At 38.1% G+C, this 19,487-nt stretch overlaps 1 protein-coding gene across 2 annotated transcripts in view; it reads right to left on the minus strand.

Moving 5' to 3' along the window:
* Positions 1–547: 547 nt before the first annotated feature.
* apol1 (apolipoprotein L, 1) overlaps positions 548–19,487 on the minus strand; it is a 19,149-nt gene continuing 209 nt past the window's right edge. Inside the window, exons 2-36 of one of the 2 annotated variants that reach the window (XM_080034719.1) lie at positions 19,412–19,468; positions 18,166–18,237; positions 17,902–17,961; positions 17,696–17,767; positions 17,411–17,482; positions 16,978–17,034; positions 16,759–16,821; positions 15,921–15,986; positions 15,759–15,827; positions 15,284–15,349; positions 15,127–15,195; positions 14,789–14,839; positions 14,602–14,670; positions 14,454–14,510; positions 14,055–14,120; positions 13,713–13,787; positions 13,244–13,291; positions 13,023–13,091; positions 12,872–12,925; positions 12,663–12,737; positions 11,949–11,990; positions 11,311–11,376; positions 10,864–10,941; positions 10,598–10,651; positions 9,960–10,019; positions 7,415–7,471; positions 6,834–6,899; positions 6,650–6,700; positions 6,285–6,374; positions 6,113–6,163; positions 5,478–5,504; positions 4,305–4,373; positions 4,155–4,191; positions 3,656–3,707; positions 548–2,907 (exon numbers count right to left, since the gene is read on the minus strand). In XM_080034719.1, coding sequence (XP_079890845.1) covers positions 1,947–2,907; positions 3,656–3,707; positions 4,155–4,191; positions 4,305–4,373; positions 5,478–5,504; positions 6,113–6,163; positions 6,285–6,374; positions 6,650–6,700; positions 6,834–6,899; positions 7,415–7,471; positions 9,960–10,019; positions 10,598–10,651; positions 10,864–10,941; positions 11,311–11,376; positions 11,949–11,990; positions 12,663–12,737; positions 12,872–12,925; positions 13,023–13,091; positions 13,244–13,291; positions 13,713–13,787; positions 14,055–14,120; positions 14,454–14,510; positions 14,602–14,670; positions 14,789–14,839; positions 15,127–15,195; positions 15,284–15,349; positions 15,759–15,827; positions 15,921–15,986; positions 16,759–16,821; positions 16,978–17,034; positions 17,411–17,482; positions 17,696–17,767; positions 17,902–17,961; positions 18,166–18,237; positions 19,412–19,468 — 3,048 coding nt within the window. In that variant the 3' untranslated portion in view covers positions 548–1,946. The remainder of the gene's footprint in view (positions 2,908–3,655; positions 3,708–4,154; positions 4,192–4,304; positions 4,374–5,477; positions 5,505–6,112; positions 6,164–6,284; positions 6,375–6,649; positions 6,701–6,833; positions 6,900–7,414; positions 7,472–9,959; positions 10,020–10,597; positions 10,652–10,863; positions 10,942–11,310; positions 11,377–11,948; positions 11,991–12,662; positions 12,738–12,871; positions 12,926–13,022; positions 13,092–13,243; positions 13,292–13,712; positions 13,788–14,054; positions 14,121–14,453; positions 14,511–14,601; positions 14,671–14,788; positions 14,840–15,126; positions 15,196–15,283; positions 15,350–15,758; positions 15,828–15,920; positions 15,987–16,758; positions 16,822–16,977; positions 17,035–17,410; positions 17,483–17,695; positions 17,768–17,901; positions 17,962–18,165; positions 18,238–19,411; positions 19,469–19,487) is intronic. The other variant, XM_080034720.1, reaches the window with a different exon arrangement.

The raw sequence follows: 19,487 nt of genomic DNA on the forward strand, positions 1-19,487 counted from the left end.
ATATTATATTCAAATATTGTTTCAAATGAAGAAATTGTTTAACTTCCAGAAAATAATACTAAATAGCTTATATTTCATTTCAAATCCCAGACAGTTTTTTTTTTATTGTTATTTTTTTTTACAATATTCGGTCCTCAGACCCTTGGAAAATCAAATTCACATGAATTTTCTTAATCAGATGTACCAATGAAAAAGACACTCTGGTGAGGAATCATATTAATAAAAAAATGTATCAGCCTGAAAAAAAAAAATTACGGTTCTCGAGGATTAATGTGAAATTTTACTGAAAAATACTAAAACTGTTTATCTTCTGGAGAAACCATTGACAATAACCTCAACATGAATTTGACACAAGTCTCAAACTTCTAAATAAAGTATTGTTCTTACCAAAAATGTAAAGGGACTAAGAGATGCAGAGGCAGTTTCAGTGAGCGGACTTAGAATTATCTGGAGAAAAGTAAACAGTGCTTTGTCAAACAAGTTTATCTTGGTGACTAACTGAGCACATAACAACCCAGTAAGTGCACAGGAGTAGGCAGAAGGAAATAAAGTGTTTTTGCATTTTGTCTTTCTGTGACCTTTAATTATCAATTTTGCATTTACATTCATAACACATGGCATTCAATGGACAATATATTGCACATAAAAAAGGGTATCAATGAATGAACTACTCCACCCAGAGCAAGACGGAAAAATAAATAAGTTCATAGGCGGACATCATCAGAGATTACAGTACAGAATGCATATCAAACAATGACTTTGAAAAGCCCTTAACAAAGGTAGTGGTGAAGGGTTATTTTCAGAGCAGGTTGACACAGTGCTGGCTAGTTTTTACACTCCGGTGTCATTCCAGTCGTCTTATAAAAAGGACTATTTTACACATGGAAACAGTTAAAACATCTAAACAAACAACAACATCTAATATGACAATTCATGATTGACAACTAGGTTTTTCAAATTTTGTGTCATCCTTTTATTTGCCTGCAGTGGGTTGCTCCAGCTGTGTAAAGGTTCAAACTTCAGCCTACTCTTACATTTAAAGTGAAGATTTAAAAATCACAACCAGGTAACTGAATTTAAACCAATTTTTCCAAGAGCGATTAGTTCCAGCTAAATGTTTACATGATTAACTGTTACCTGGGTAACGAAACTGACAAAGCAAACATTACGTAGCTTTCTCATAATGTTAAAAAAAGTTTAGAGGTACTATGAAAGATGGTTTCCCCATGATTTGATCACTGTATTTGCTTTTATAAAAACAATCTGATACTAAAGTGTATGATTAACCTTACCATCAAGTCAAATATGATTTTTAAAGCATTAAAAACATCCCATATCAGATCCATAACTTTAAGCAGAGCTTGAAGAGAAGTGCTACATTGCATTATAATGTATTTCTAAGGCATTATAAATAATAAAAAAGGCACTAATTCCTAAGAGTATAGCCTAAACCCAATCTCTACAGCTGGTCAGTAAAAAGTCCTCACGTTTCAATATGAACCAATAGGCCTACACACATAGATGCAATTATAAAGTCAGCACTTATTTATTTAATTAATTAATCAAAAACTATCCAACTATATGATTTAGTTAAATGTCTGAATCCCATTTTATTTATTAAGACAACATGGCAGTTTCACACGTTGGCACGACTGCCAGGAGAGAAGCAGATATGATACTTTATCTACCGCATAACCTCAGTTCCTCCCTGTAGTGTTTAAGCTGTTCCTATTCAAGAAGTCAGGTTTTATCAAACTACTGAAGTCTCTCCTTTGGACAATCATTACAGACTTGATTGTAGTTTTCCATATTGAGTAATTGGCACCAACCACTTTATAGACAATAAAAATGCCAAAATATGCTGGAAAACTTTGTTAAAGTAAAACCAAAAACCATTGAATCGTAACATAGTTTTTAGGCCTTTGTTCTAGATTTGAAAGTTTCCGTCAGACATATTCTCGGTTCTCGTAGTCCTTCTTAATGGCTTTTTTAATGCGGTCGATTTCATCTTCACTTTCTGAACTGTCATGTTTGTCGTCTTTCTCCTTTACGTCGCTGCCCGTTACAGATGTATTATCGCCCGTTTGGTTTTCCGGCTCGGTGGCCTGCAGCTCCACTCGAATGGTATTGAGCTCCACCAAACCGTCGTGCAACTGCAGAGCAACATCCCTGATTTTACTGGCAAACTCTGACTTGGCCCCTTTCTTGAGTTCTTTGGAGTCCTTAGCCACAAAGTAGATATCCATTCCTACGAAGAGTCCCGTGAGTACGCCCGTGGCCATGCTAGCTATCTGAACCGCTCTGGCTGCCGTGCTACCGGCTACGTTAGCAATCTGCACCACGCGCATGATCTCATTAGCGTTGATGAGGATGGCCTTTCCCGCCATGGCGCCGTCTTCGTAGAAGCTGCTGCTGAGCACGGGGAAGTCGCGGTTGTAGGCGCTCTTCTTGATCCTGAGCAGGTCAAACTTCTTCAGGTTCTCGATACCTTGCTTGATGAACTTGAGTGCTTTGTTGAGGTCCAGGATCTTCTCCTGGTAGTCCTGCACGATCTTCTCCACCTTCTTCCGGTCCATGGAGTTGTTGACTTGGTTGGAGATTCCCGCACTCGCCGATGTCAGACCGCCCGCCGTAGCGACAGCCAATCCGACGGCGGTAACTATCAGAGATGTTCCCATAGTGACGGGAGCCAGGGCCAGCCCGGCGATGGTCAACACGCCTCCCGTGGCACTGGTGGAGCCGCCGGTGATCTGAGCGATCTTTGTTTTCTTGTTGAACTTGTCCAGACCGTCTGCGAGGCTGTTGAGGTCGATGATGTGCTGCCACAGGCTCTCTGCGCGCTCTGAGAACAGCTTGTTGAACACACGGATGCCCTTCTGCACCTTGTCTGCCGTCACTGCGAACGCCCTGTAAAGAGCAAGCAAGAGTGAGTATTACAGAGCTGTGTCATTATTTCTTTAAATGTCATTTTCTGGTCATGAAGATAGTTTTTTTTAAAAATCAGCCCAAATTCTGAGATATACGGCTTCCTTTGCAATCCAATGGAAGTTTATTTTTGCCCGGGCTAATTATCATTAAAAAATTATGTTTGAATATCATGTATTTTTCTAGAAATAACGTTCCGAGTAATCCACAAAAACTTGCTGTCTAAGGGGGGCGCCCTTAGCTCAGTTGGTAGGGCGCCCCCCCATGGGCCTCGGCCAGCAGTGGACCCGGGTTCGATTCCAGCCCGCGGTCGTTCTCTGCATGTCACTCCCCTCTCTGCCCCATTTCAACTCTGTCTCTACACTATCAATAAACCATAAAAATGCCAAAAAAAATATCTTAAAAAAAACTTGCTGTCTAGAGTTTATTAGAAAAAAAGGGTTGTTTTCATTGTTTCATTCTATCTGAGGGTTCAAATGTAATTGAATAGTGTTTTGAGTATCACAAATTGTTCAAATGTGTGAGATTGTATTTTCCCTTATTGTATTGGGGTCATTTGTGATGGCGATAGCTCAGATCCTGCACATAACACTGAAGTTAGCTGCAGGGCAAAGTACTGCTCAGCATAGGAGAGAAAAAAAACATATGGTGAGCAGACCCTTGAAGATAACAAATACCCACAACAAGGCAATGAAATATATCATGAACACATATTTGAGCCTTCACTTACTTGGCCTCTTCTTTTTCTGTCATGTCATCATCTTGAGCCGTGTCTTCCCAAGCTGTGGAATAAGTAATTGAGAAAAATATATATTTAGCTTTCTCATAATGAAAATATTACATTGTCAATAGCATGTGAACATTCAGAAACACCAAGCAACTTTAATTTTTTTATTTTAAAGAAAGCCTATAAAAACCGTTACTACAAAGTTGAAAGAACTCCATCCATTGTCTAAAATGTCATAGACATCATAGAAATCTTAATGCTACAGCATTAAGATTTCCTTTAATGGTAAATGGTAAATGGACTTTACTTATATAGCGCCTTCTAGCCGATTAATGGGCCATATCAGTGAAATACAGCACACTGAAGTACGTAAACAGAGATGTCTATGTACTTTTGGTCATACAGTGTAAGTGGTTTCAGACTTTTTAAAAACAAAAAAATTCGCCCTCATCTCTCAGACCAAAGCCTCAGAGATAATTTTATTTCTTAATGTCTGACTTACATTCCACTGTGTTCCACCACTCCATGAGATCCACATCCTGAAAGACAACACGTTTAGATTCATATGGGTTTGCTCGTTTCATAGTGTATGTTACAGTTTGTATTTTATTGAAATGTTACTATGGTGACACATTTTGTTTCAGAAACCAACCTGGCTATCTTCAGGATTGGCTGGGTCGACACGCAAGTCTTCCAGTTGGTCAAACAAAGTCCTGTCAGGCTGAAATAATAGAAATAATACTGATTAAAACTTAATATACAAATCTTTTTTTTTTGTTCCTATGTGAAGGCAAACAGAATGTAAATGAGGTGTATCCTTTGTCAGTGGTACAAAAAGTAAAACATAAGCCAAAAGTAATACTATAATCACATTTAATCTTTTATCACATATCATCAGTTTCCCTTTTTTAACATTATTTAAATGTTCATATGAAGGAGGAGGAAGTCATTGTAAAAGTGATTCCGAATGCAATGTTTTTGCAGAAGTAAAAAAAAGGCCAAAATCTCCCATGGACACGTTGAAAAGGGAAGCAGAGAAACAAGTCTGGGCACATTGCAGCCTTAAACTGATCTCATTTTCCTCGCTAAGGGAATGTACTAACACTGTGTCTGGCAGAGACGGGAATGGGTTCCATGTTAAAGGGATAGTTCAGTATTTTTGAAGTTGGGTTGTATACTAGTTACTTATGCCTAGTTAGTGTATTACCAAAATAGATGGTGGTCAGTGCAGTCATTTTAAGGAGTTTGGGGGAGATAGCGCTGTAGCAGAAGTCAGCCTTGTAGTGTTGCAGACAGGGCCAGCCGAAAAACAATTGTTCTCCACGTATACAAATGCTTACCTAAATAAATAAATACCTGTTCAAATGTATGCTAAATTTAGGATTTTTTTACTGCTGATTTGCGGATGGTAACCGGATGGACTAACTAACTAAGCATTAATACCTAATACAACCCAACGTCAAAAATACTGAACTATCCCTTTAAGAGTGAAGAAAGAAACACAGTGGCTATAATAGTCTCTGTTGGGAGCCGAGGGAACTCCTTGGAGACAAACAAATGAAAGAAGTTGTTTTCAGGGATGGGTCGGGCGACTGAAACAGGAGCTTTTGTGTTAATCCTGATCCACTATGAGTAAGACTTTAACGCGTCATAAACACACACACACACACACACACACACACAGGGTGGGGAGGAAGATTTAAAGATTCAAATGTGCTTTAAATGTGAAGCGATAAGTGTGAGAGGTGGAAGGACGAAGGAGAGAAATATACAATTGTGTCATTTAGAGAAATAAAGTATAAAACAAGTGTTATATTATCTCTACCTCTGATTCATCCACCTTTGGTTTGCCCTGAAATCAATAAAAACACAAACACACAGTTAGAGCAGGAACTGTTAAAGGCACCATATATAGAGGATACATTTTATAGTTAAGTAAAGGCTAAATATCTGCACCAAGTGGCATCGTTTGTGACAGTTGGATTTACATGGGGGTTGGGGGTGGGGTTAGAAATCACACAAGTTTAGTTTTTTTAAGTCAACACCCAATAACGTCAACATTTTTCAGTCATTTTAAAACATTTACTTGTTAATTTACTTTATTAGCACAGAATAAGAGGCACTGAATGGCTGAGATGGGTGGATGTGGCTTTAAGTACCATGACGTATGGGCTAGAATCAGACAACTCAAATTCTTGTATCTCAAGTTCAGCGACATACACAAACACAATATGTCACAGAGTAATATAAGTCCCTGTATAATGTTTTATAAAAAATGTTAGGATGTTAGAATGCCAAAGTGACAAACTATTTTGTAGTCCTTATTGATGTGAACTGTTTAATAATTTAAGTGCAGTTAGTTTGTGTGGTAAAATACATTTCTTCAGTGTTGTCTAAACAAAGGAGTATGGTCCACACGGGACGGAACAAGTTTGAACATGTCACATATTTGAATGTTACCTTGACCCGAGGCAAGAAGGGATTGTGTCTCTTAGGTTTCTTGGCTTTGGCCTAAAAAGAAAAACATCAGGATTAGCGATACTCAGGGCAACACACAGGTTAAATTCTCCTGATGAATATCATTGGGAAAATCCAACGAAGATTTGTTACATGAATCAAAACGTCTTAAGACCTCTGATTTGTCGTTGCCCTCCTCGTCTTTCGTTTCCTCTTTAGATGAAGAGTCGTCTTCTGTCTTCAGCCCTTCGTCATCGGACTGAGCCTGAAGTAAACAACAACAGTCACAAGAGCAAATAAAACTATGAAATAAATAAGTACATTGGAATTGGTAACAAAAGTTTGCATATGAACTTTTTCCTAATTTAGAAGGTGGAGGAGAACGCTGGTTGTCAAAAACACTTTTTGTCAAAATCCGGTGTTATTACACAGCCTAGGCTCTGTAAACAGGCATTTTAGGTAAAGTAAAATGATGAATACCAAGTGGCAAATACAGAAATCTGTGACACAGCTTTGGACTTCACATGGGAGGATGTTTACCTTGGCTCGAGGCATGAATGGATTGTTCCTCTTAGGTTTCTTAACTTTGGTCTAGAAACAAGAGAAAAAAACAGGATTATTATTACCAAGAGCAACATACAGATCGAATGTATGTGATCAATATGATTGAAAAAAATCCAACCAAGAATTATTTAATAAATAGAAAATAAAATTGTTTAAGGACCTCCGTTTTGTCCTTGCCCTCTTCTTCGTCATCTTCTGTTTTCAGCCCTTCATCATCAGACTGAGCCTGACGTAAACAACAATCGCAAGTGTAAACATGACAACATGAAATAAAGGAAAAACTGCTGATAACGTATGGTTATTGACTGTTCATTATGTACTATACTATTGCACTGGGATTGTTCTGTATTTGTGATATTTGTCTGTACACTGTTTTAGTGTCTGTATATGTTTAATATTATTGGGCCCACTCCAAAAAGCTATGGTAACTTATTTGGGGTTCCCATTTCAAGTGTAATACATCCCCCCCCCCAACCCCCAAAAAATAGTGTACACTGAAATTATTTTATTAATGATATGATGAGGTGTGAATAAACTAAACAATATATATATATACTGTATATATATTTACTTGCTAAAGGTAGCACAAGGTTGCATATGAATTCTTTCCAAATTTACAATTCTTTCATAGCTTTTGTCAAATGAACAGAGGAATTCATCAATTAGGTTAGGTAAATATGAACAACTGAAGTCGGTGCAAAGAAGGTTCTGTAAATGTCTTCATGATTTATTGTTTGGTACCTTGGATGCAGAACGCGGCATGAACGGGTTATGTTTCTTTGGTTTGCTGCCCTTGGCCTGCAGGAACACACACACACAGACAGTGACATTGTGTTGGTTGACACAAGAAGCAATAACTGGAAGAACCACATTTCATTCCAGCTGTTGGTAACTTTGGATCTGTGCTAAAGTTTGTAGAGTTCTGGCCTATAAAGATCCTTCCCTATGCAAATATGTTGTGTGCTTGTTTCTTCCCTAAACTACGCAGGTAATTAGAACTTTGTTTACTGTAAATCAAAAACAGTTGCAGTTTGTCCGCAATATATATATATTTTTTTTTAAAAATCAGGCTGTGCTAGCCAAACATTGATCAATTCAGCTCAACTTAATTTGAAAGTCTAGTAGAGATCCCAAGGTTTCTTAAAATAGTAAATATATCCGCTTGAATTTGGGGAAAAATGTGCCTAAAATAATGCTAAAAATACTATCAAACACTACAGAACAACCTGAAAAAGTCTACATTTGTGCTTTAACGGTTTCGCCTTGTGACTAAAAGTAAACATGAGCTCTGGTAAACCTCTCACACTGAAAACAGGCTAGAGGTGACACATCTCATATGTATGACTCTGGCATTTCATAACTGATAAGAAGGAAACAGGAACTAGAAGAATTAGATACTGGAAGAAGAACCTGCAGCAAATACTTTTACCAGCAAGTTGCAAAAAAAACCTTTGTTCATCCAAACACACATGGAAGATTTAGATAGACAGAAAAATTCTCAAAAAACAGACAGTTAATATTACATACAGTATCTCACAAAAGTGAGTACACCCCTAACATTTCTTCAAATATTTCATTATATCTTTCCATGCGACAACACTGAATAAATGACACTTTGATACAATGTCAAGTAGTCAGTGTACAGCTTGTATAACAGTGTAAATGTACTGTCCCCTCAAAATAACTCGACACACAGCCATTAATGTCTAAACTGCTGGCAACAAAAGTGAGTACACCCCTAAGAAAAAATGTCCAAATTGGGCCCAAAGTGTCAATATTTTGTTTTGCCACCATTATTTTCTAGCACTGCCTTAACCCTCTTGGGCATGTAGTTCACTAGAGCTTCACAGGTTGCAACTGGAACCCTTTTCTACCCATTCATGACGACATCAAGGAGCTAGTGGATATTAGAGACCTTGCGCTCCTCCATCTCTCGTTTGAGGATGCCCCAAAGATGCTCAATAGGGTTTAAGACTGGAGACATGCTTGGCCAGTCCATAACCTTTACCCTCAGCTTCTTTAGCAAGCCAGTGGTCGTTCGGAGGGGTGTTTGGGGTCGTTATCATGTTGCAGTACTGCCCTGCGGCCCAGTTTATGAAGGGAGGGGATCATGCTCTGCTTCAGTATGTCACAGTACATGTTAGAATTCAATGAACTGTAGATCCCCAGTGCTGACAGCACTCATGCAGCCCCAGACCATGACACTCCAACCACCATGCTTGACTCTAGGCAAGACACACTTGTCTTTGTACTCCTCACCTGGTTGCCGCTCCACACTCTTAACACCATCTGAACCAAATAAATGTATTTTGGTCTCATCAGACCACAGGACATGGTTGCAGTAATCCATGTCCGTAGTCTGTTTGTCTTCAGCAAACTTTTTGTGGGGTTTCTTGTGCATCATCTTTAGAATAGGCTTCCTTCTGGGATGACAGCCATGCAGACCAGTATGATGCAGAGTGCGGCGTATGGTCTGAGCACTGACAGGTTGACCCCCCCACCCCTTCAAGCCCTTCAGCAATGCTGGCAGCACTCATACGTCTATTTTCCAAAGCCAACCTCTGTGTACGACGCTGACCATGTGCACTCAACCTTCGTAAACTGGGCCGCAGAGTGGTATTGCAACATGATAACGACCCCAAACACACCTCCAAGATGACCAGTGGCTTGCTAAAAAAGCTGAGGGTAAAGGTTATGGCCTGGCCAAGCATGTCTCCAGACTTAAACCCTATTGAGCATCTTTGGGCCATCCTAAAACGGGAGATGGAGGAGCGCAAGGACTCTAATATCCACCAGCTCCTTGATGTCGTCATGAATGGGTAGAAGAGGGTTCCAGTTGCAACCTGTGAAGCTCTAGTGAACTACATGCCCAAGAGGGTTAAGGTAGTGCTGGAAAATAACGGTGGCAAAACAAAATATTTACACTTTGGGCCCAATTTGTAAATTTTTTCTAAGGGGTGTACTCACTTTTGTTGCCAGCAGTTTAGACATTAATGGCTGTGTGTCGAGTTATTTTGAGGGGACAGTAAATTTACACTGTTATACAAGCTGTACACTGACTACTTTACATTGTATCAAAGTGTCATTTATTCAGTGTTGTCCCATGGAAAGATATAATGAAATATTTGAAGAAATGTGAGGGGTGTACTCACTTTTGTGAGATACTGTAGGTCAATGTTAATATTACATAGGTCAATGTTAATATTACATAGGTCAATGTCCACCAATCATTGTGTTTATCAAAAACCTTTCAGAGTTATATTTATATGTAATACAATAAACTTACTGTTTTGCTTTCTGCCGGGTTGCCTTCGTCTGCCTCTTTGGCTTCATCATCTGATTGGTTCTGGAAGAAGATTAAACGTATTAGAATTGTATTACCGTAGGAGGTTTCAGTGTTTTCCACATGAACTGTATTGACAGGTATGTTTTGGTGTAAGCTAGAGTTTGACCGATCAAGGCTTGTGAAATTAGACAATTTTTATGCCAGAAATCACAACTCTTAAGGGGGTCCTCAGAACTGTACTTTTTTAAGGTGGAAATTACTCAATATCTTATAGACATTAAAAAAGGTATTTCATTTTTTTTTAAATCCCCACAAGACATATTTTAAGACAGACAGAGAGATGTGAATTCTCCTTATCTTGACTGTTGCCCATTCCACCACGATCGATTGGCTTGCAAACTATTCAAGATCCTACTCATACGTACATGTCTTTAACTGAGATTAAAAGGTAAGCACATAAAAAATATTCCCCCCTTCGGCAGATTCATGTGATAGCTCTTCTTGTTTCAAACTCTGCACAAACATCTCCATTATAGCCACATCTAATGTTCAAAACTCAACAGGCAACACTGGTCCAAAATATCCACAAACCATAACTACCACCTTTTAACCAATGCAATGTGTGTACACGTCAATACCTGATAGAAGGTCTTCTGCTTTTGAAAACCTTGTCTCGCTGCTCCCTTCAGCTCCTGCAACGAAACCAAAACAGTTTCCTTAAACACAGCAATGACACACACTGATAAACATTGGCTTCAAACAAATTCTAACAAATATTATTTCCCAAAAACTGAAAGGTTAAACTACGTCCTCTGACGCTTTTTCCTCTCTGGAGTTCATGTCTTTGAAATCCTGCGGACCAAATGCCACTGGGTGGCTGTTATGTGCAAAGGCTCGAACGAACCTCTTTAGGTTTTCTGGGTGGGACCACTGGAGTTTCACTTCTTTCCTTCGTCTCTCGCTGGATCATGTTGCTTTTGACCTGACAAGGACAAGGACGGACACACACACACACACACACACACACACACACACACACACACACACACACACACACACAGTAAGTCACAGTGTTCTTGAGCAGGGGAACATGGGATTTGTCAACGAGCCGACAGGATTTTAAGAGGGAGGTTGGGGAGAGAGAAGTTGATCAGCTGTGTGTGTGTGTGTGTGTGTGTGTGTGTGTGTGTGTGTGTGTGTGTGTGTGTGTGTGTGTGTGTGTGTGTGTGTGTGTGTGTGTGTGTGTGTGTGTGTGTGTGTGTGTGTGTGTGTGTGTGTGTGTGTGTGTGTGTGTGTGTGTGTGTGTGTGTGGTCACTTGTGACTCATCAGTGATGCAAAAAATAGACTGACCCCTTTGGGTTTCTCCACCACTTGTGTCTCGTTCTCCTTGAGTGTCTCTGTGTCTTCGGCGTCTTTCTGAACGAGGTACAACAAATAAATATTTTAGCCTTCAAACTGTATCAATCAAAATCAGACTCCTTATGCAGTGATTAAAGGACCATATCACACCATTTTCTTTTGCTGATTTAATCAGAAATTGTGTACTGTACACTTTACAGTTTTCCAGACTTATTTTAAATGTGAGCTGTACAGTTTAACAATCCCAGATGTATTTCTCCTACTATTAAAAGGCAGCCATTGATTTCCATTAAATTCTGTATGCCATGAAAAACCAAATGCCAGACACTTGAAACTTGTTTCAGTTGAGTTATAATCACAGAGGACATCCAGCATGTATTCATTTGTGTGCAGAGTAATTGGTTTTCATATCATGAAAAGGAAAATGGAGAACAATGGTTGCACCTAACAATCTAAATCAAGTCAACACAGTTTGGAAAATCAGTGGTATGGTTCTTTAACTGTCCATAAGATATTTAATATAAAAGAAAATCAACCAAAGACCTCCACCATCCCCATGATCACAGTCTACCACCCAAAACCTCATCAGCACTTCAACCATGAGCACACACAATCAACAGCATAGTTACTTTAGTTGCCGAGCGGAACAGATTCAGTTTGGACATGGATTTCTGCCAGGGAGTGACACAATCATTCAATCATTTAGATTTACAACATTTTAGATTTGTGAAGTGATATTTGGTTCAAGGTTAGACCAATAAATAATATCAGACAAAAGAAATTGCCAATATTAGCTAAAAAAAATTAAAAATATATCAGGATCGGTGTATGCGTCGGGGAAAAGTGACAATAAACTAAAGTTTTAGGAAATATTAACTTTGTAATAAAAGCATGTAAATAAAACCCCAAAAATACTAATAAACACAGTTTTGCCTGATGCAAAACAAGCCCATTACAAATATTTGAAGTTTTTCGCCGCTACAAGAAAGACTAAAACATGATGACCTCAACAGGAGAAGGAAAGGTGAGCTGGACTGCAGACAGACTGTGGGTAAAATTATTCTCAAAAAAAACTTAGATTTTTTTCTTTTCCATCAAAGCCGGCGAAACTGCTTCACAATGTCTTTTTCATTCACACATTGACACACATAAAAGAGGAGACAGAACAAAACACTATCTCCAGACAACATCAGAGGACTGTGGTGTGAGTATGCATCAACAGGAAGAGGCAACCTTCCCCTTTTCTGACCATAAGTGATGCAACCAACAGCTGAATAAAATCAACTTAAAAGTCAAAAGATATATAATAACAGTAAATAAGGAACAAGTAAATATCAACACACCTGTTTGTGGCTTGATAACTTGTCACTGCTCGCAGGTGGATCCTCCTCATCGTCTGAGCTCGACTGTTTCTCATACTTCAGGGAGGAGAGGAAAATCATTATTTATGGAATACTGCCAACTGTATAGTACACTTTTAATATACAATGTGTCCAAATGAGCTTAGTTTGTTTATTTTGCGTTCTTAAAATATAATCTAGAGCTCCCTTACTTTGTTTGCAGATCGAAATGGATTTATCTTGGTCATCGCCTCAGCAAGTTTATTCTGAAAACAAAGACAAAGAAAACAAGAAAAAAAGATGAATAAATGAATCGTGCATAAAAAAATGACTAGAAGGGGGTAAAGAAAAAACCTTACACACCTGTTTGTGACTGGGTTGGCCCTCTGCATTGTCCAATATCTCCTCAGAGTCAGGGGCAGGGGTCTTCTCCTGAAGATGGAATCAATATTAGAGTTTTTTTTTTTTTAAAGTTTTATTTCATTCCGAGCGGCTTTAAAAAAAAGTCTTAATCTAGCTTTCTTGAAACTGAAGGAACCCTGGACATGTGCTAAATGTCTAGTGTACAGTACGCAAGCTTTTACCTGTTTGTCAGTGTGGAACGTGCTCTTCATCATCGCACTGAAACCGTTCTGAAATAAGATAAAGCACAGTTAGAAAGCAAATCAAAGCCATAAATAGTGTGTGAACTACACCATTGTTAGCTTGCTTGAAGGAGAGGACTGACTGACTGACTGACCGTTTTGCTTTTTGATGATCTAATGACCACATCTAAACCAAATGTTCAAAATTCTGATACAATACTACCAATCAGGGAAACAGTTTACTCTACAGAGATATGAACTTACTACATCTACAGCTGTAAGGGACGCAGCTCCAATCTACCGTCACTTCTACACATCAAAGACGACCGTGTGGATTAGAGTAAAAACCTTTCCATAATCAACCCCGTTCCCTAACCTTTACAGCAGACCCCTGGAGCCTGTTTCTAATTAAACAAAGCTCAGATTTTCACACCATGATGCTTCAAACTGTTAAAGCGACAGAGCACACCTGCTTGGCTTTGGGCTTCTCCGTGGTAGTTGTATTCTCATTGGAGTGTCCTGATAATTCAGTCTTCTCCTTATCCTGGAACAACAAGCATGTTGTTAGTGTCAAAAACAAAAACCTTATACGATATAAATTATACCCCCATCATAAATTTAAGGATGAGGTGTGCGATAACTTTAATACTGGTTTATTCAACTTTAAAAATGCCAATAAATGTTTTACTGTGACAGCAAATTAAAAGCATTTCAAAGTTACAAACTAATTCTATCGACTGTATATTTTTTGAAATAATTTTTTATTATTCTGATAGTGTTGATGCTGTGCAGGTCTAGGTCGCTCTCTCACCTTTGAAGATTTCTCTGTGAGACTGTCTCTGCTGCCAGAGAGTTCAGCATCTGCAGTCAAATCCTCCTGAATAGAGATATGCAGCAAAATATTATTACGTCATTGGCAGGTTACTACATTACGAATGACAAATATTGAAGCCTCCATGTAGAGATTGTTTTATGTAAATATTATTCAAAAACAATTCTGTGAAAACTGGTACAGTCAATGTCTGTATCATAATCTTTAATACTAACAATGTGGTATTCTGAATTATTATGTCAAAGACAGACATTTTCATATAAACAGATGGATTAGTAAATGAGTTAAAAAAATATGTCATGTTTTTCAGAAAACAATTGGATACTAAATTCCTTAGATTAAAAACGTGTCATTGACAAACTTGACGCTCATTCTTACCTGAGATTGAGTTTTGGCACCTTTCTTTTTGAACACACCGAAGATTCCTCGTTTCTCCTGAGAAAACAAGACAAAGCCGACATTACTAAGTACATTCTCTGTAGTTATTTATAATGCATTGAGCTGTCCTTTAACAAACCGTCCTTACCTTAGCAATGTTGTTCTCAGACAGATTGTCGGTGCTGCCCGAGATCTCGCTGGCTGCAGATAAATCCTCCTGAAGGCCCGAAAAAAATGTCAGCCAATTTATATATTAATCCTGCTGTAGTAATTTATAGTAACATAGTTTAATGGTTTGGATGAATAAACTGTAGCAAAACGGCTTTAACTCTCACCTGAGGTCTTGGGGATTTTTTAAACATCCCACTGAACATCCCTCCTGCCTCCTGGTGACACACATGGAAATGGAATTGTAAGTTATTTCCCATAAAGGATTAAAGCTATAGTGTGTAACCTTTTCATATAAATGAATGTCTGTTCACTTTCAAGCCGATTAAGTTGATTAAGCCTATCAGCTCCTAAAAACTCTCTCTGTATTTCTCAGTATGGCAGCATTTACAAACTGTTGTTGTCACCCCCTGACACTGGCGCAGGAGCTCAGAAAAATCCCGAGAAGCCGAAAGAAGTTACCCACTATAGCTTTAAGTTCCTCTTTTTTATTTACAAACCTCACCTTAGTGTTGCTGTTCACAGAGAGGTTGTCTTTGCTGCCTGAGAGATCGCCGGGTTCAGACAAATCATCCTGAAAGCAAAAATCCCCTTCAGATTATCATCATCATCATCTTGATAATGTAACAAAGAGAGACAAAATGAGATGCACAAACTCTCACCTGAGATTGGGCCCTCAAAGGTTTTGGCGATCTTTTGAACATGCCACTGAACACCCCTCCTGGCTCCTGGAGGAAAAAAATTATCAGAACAATGACGTCCAGTAATGTCCATTTTTAAAAATTACTTAGAAAAGCAAATCGGCAGTTTCAGACGTCACATACACAGCAGCATGTACTCTCTGAAAAATGTTGATGAGTGCAGGTTAATATCTCTCTTGCCCCTACACAAACAAAAACAAAATACTAAAAAGTAACACTATATTTTATGGAAAATAATCCTGTAGGCCCTGCACTGAATAACTAAACAACATCGAAAGCTATCATACATTGTCGAAACATTCTACTTGTCCTTTCTGTATGTATAATGATAATGGTTTAAATTCTTGTTTCATAATATTCGTTAGTTTGCAGGATGGAGGGGAATTGTGACCGTGCCTTCAGTATAGAATAAGTGACTGACTTTGATGAGCCTCACCTTAGTGTTGCTGTTCACAGAGAGATTGTCTTTGCTGCCTGAGAGATCGCCAGGTTCAGACAAATCATCCTGAAAACGAGAAGCAAGAATCCAGTATAGATTATTATCAACAACTTCTAATATTGTAACAAACACAGACAAAGATTGATTGACAGCTCTCACCTGAGATTGAGCCCTTGAAGGCTTTGGTGATTTTTTGAACATGCCACTGAACACCCCTCCTGACTCCTGGAAGAAAAAAAAGTTAGGAATAATTATTTAAATTGTCTGAAATAAATTTAAACTAATTATTTCGTATTGTTGAACCGATTAATCTGTCAGAGAGAGAGAGTCAGGGGGTTTAATGCCATGTCACCGTCGCTGGCCAGCCCTGCACTGTGTCCAAACTGCTGATGTGAGCACATTCAACACATGCTTCAACACACCAAACAAAAACACACCCTTTCCAAAGCTCACTGTCCAATGAGTCAGGATGTGAAAAACCTACTGTAGATCAAATGACTTCAGAACCACCAACATACAGTATGTGACTCACTTTCACTGAGGAAGAATTCAGTGATTTAATACTAAAGAAGTTTTGGGACCGTCTTAAAGAATATTGCATGGTTTTGTGTTAGAGCAAACAGTTTACAAATAAAAACTAAAAAACTCATATCGTATACAGTAATCACGCTGAGAAAAAAAATTGGTGATAAAATATAATAAATTAACACATTTTTCAATGAAGAAATTTTTGATGTAAGATTTAAAAAAAACATGAAAATCCTACTGCCAAACCTCACATAAAGTTAATTCATTCATTTATTTTTATATTTCATTACATAAATTTCAATTTTAACTTCATTTTAAATGGAAGTTTTGCATTATTTGATCTCTTTTTGTTAATAATAAATATGTTAAGAAAGAGCAGTGAAGAACAAACATCTTACAGAGGCATTGCAAGACTTTCATTATAATACAGTCCGGCATTTCAATAAATGATTAGGCTGATGAGACTCACCTTGGTTGTGGGTTTGTCAGAGAGACTGTCGTTACTGGCCGTGAGCTCGTTGTCCAAAAGATCCTGATACACAAAACATAATACGTTATTATCCGTCTCTTATTGAAATAACACAAAGCAGCATTTTACCTTTTGGGCCTTTAGCCTGTGTATAAAAGATTGGGCCTTTAGCTGATCACCCTATTCTTTTAGGACACATAACAGAAGATTTTGTTTCACCTGTGAAGGCCTCCGGGCATGTCGTTTCAGAATCCCGCCGAACACGCCCGACTTTTCCTAAGATCAAAGTGCAGAGAAAAGTTAAAGGTGCAGTATACAGTATGAGGGAAGGGTGATTTGTTTACATTTGCAGAGCCTTTATTAGTCAAATCATTTTGAGAAGCTGACACCAAACTGTAAGACTAGAATATGTTTGTACTCTAACTTTAACTTTTCATGTAGCTTTCTAACTTCAAACAGTGTTCCAGGGATCAAATTTTCCTGAGAGGAAAGCTTGTTTATTCAGTTATGAGAATATGCCTTAGAAAATGTTCACGTCTCTGACACACCCAAAGTTACATAGAGCACCTTTAAGTTTCAAAGATCAACATACATAACAAATCTTTCTGTGTGGGGAGAAGCAGAAATATCACAAAGCAGAAAGTAAACTCACCTTAGAGGGTTTGTTTTCTGTTAAACTGTCACTACTGGCGGACAGGTCAGTGTTTTGTATCGAGAGAGTCGCCTGGAATAGATTAAGAATTTTTTTTTTAACATCTCGTCTGCATATTTCTACACAGCAACAAAGACACGTTTAAATGTCTTAAGGTTTTGAGGCCTTCAATTTCTTTACTTGTTTCTTCTACAAGAATATAACAAATGTAAGGTCTAGTGTAGTGTCAGTTACATTTCAAAAATTTAAACAACAAGGTGCAAATTCAAGACGGTCAATACAGACCTGTGGCTGACTCTCTTTGGCTTTGTTCGATATGTTAAACATTCCTTTAAATACTCCTTTTCCTCCCTTTTCCTGAAAAATGAATATATTTGTAATTTTACATTCTGAAGAAATCACTGGAACTTATTCATAACACTGTGGAGAGACCTAATTGAAAAGATAAAAAACACAATACAAAAAAAATATAATTTTTTCCTGAGCGTTACCTTGCTGTCAGTCAGACTGTCGTTGCTCTTTGAAAGTTCGCTGCTAACTGATAAAGTGTCCTGGAAAGTCAAAACAGAGCGCAAAGTATGTGAGTGGATGCAGAATTGAATATAATAATACAATAATTAGGTAATATTATAAATGTCATATATAGATTGTACATATCTGTTTTACAAAATAGCACTTGTTGTGAGTTCCTGTACAAGTTAACGATGCGATCACTAGTACATTTATATTACATTTAAATATTAGTGTAACTTCACCTGTGCTGGCTCGGACGGTTCCCCAACCTTTGAGGATCTTTTGAACATTCCACCGAATATTGCTGCTTTTTGCTGCATGGGGAGGGAAAACAAAAAATTAAATTAAACTTTGAGAATAAGAAATGTAGCTACAAATATGCTTCTAAAATCATACATGGAAGAAAATCCTTATCTCTGTCAAACTGTCCTCATACATAACGAGTGTGAAGCAGAAGGTTACAGCACGTTAACAGCCATGACATGTGAGTCAGCAGCATCAATCTGTCTCACCCATTACATCACCAGCTTTATATAAAGGCTGAACTGGAAATGATGCTGTTAATGACTGAAACATTCACTAATAAATGCATTTACTAGCTCAAGTCTCACAGTCCGGCTCCAGGTCCAGATTGCATGTCTAGACTTGAAGCTGGTTTCATGTTTGGGCTTGAAAACTTAAAATTAGAGTTGATTGTTTTATTTCTAGCTCTGGGAAAAAAAGGATCATAAACCTTATTTGCCCGTTTAATAACCACATCAAAAAAGAAAACTCTAGGGCATTAAATTACTGATAGTAGTAGGCTAGTAGTGAATAAAAATGTGGAAAAAAAACTGTAATGCTTTATTTTACAAGTCCCATAAATTGAAGGGAGGCTCCTCCAAAAACTGTTTTTAGTGCCGAGCATGTTATCAGGGGCCCATTGTTGGTACATTTCTGCCCTGTAGAAGCCTGCAGTAGCTAGGTTAATCCAGCCAGGACTAATGACAAGGCTGCAGTGTCTACACAGTAAACACAATTTAAAACACCCAGATTAAAGTGCAAAAGTTTGCATTTTACCCTCATTATCAAGTACTAATCCACCATGTAGGCCTACAGTAATTATGAACAATTTCACAGTGTAAAACAGTGACTGAAAAGGTTCAGGCTGAAGCAAAAGCTCAATATAGGAAATGCCTATAGCCTATTCTTATGAATTCAAGCCACCCACGAATAATAAAATGGAAATAAATACAGAAACAAAGACATCACTTACTAACATTTGTAACCCTTAAAATGTTACAGATAGTTATATATTCTTTTTAGGTCAAATCCATGTTGCTGGATGTGATGTGTAGCCTATAGCCTAGAGATAATGGAGTAAAGAGAAAAGTATGCCACTGTCCAGCAATGTACACAGCTTGAGGTCAGGTCAGTAGGCTCAAACTCCACTGAAATAACAAATAATATGTTTATGACTTTACCAAGGATAAATAATGACTAACTTACCGCCACGCTTCCTCCTCCTCCATCATCACACTCCAAATCCAGGTCGTCGTATCGATCCTGTCAAAACATTTTCCAG

Source organism: Ammodytes marinus (genome assembly GCF_949987685.1).
Source record: "Ammodytes marinus genome assembly, chromosome: 9".
Lineage (NCBI taxonomy): Eukaryota > Metazoa > Chordata > Actinopteri > Uranoscopiformes > Ammodytidae > Ammodytes > Ammodytes marinus.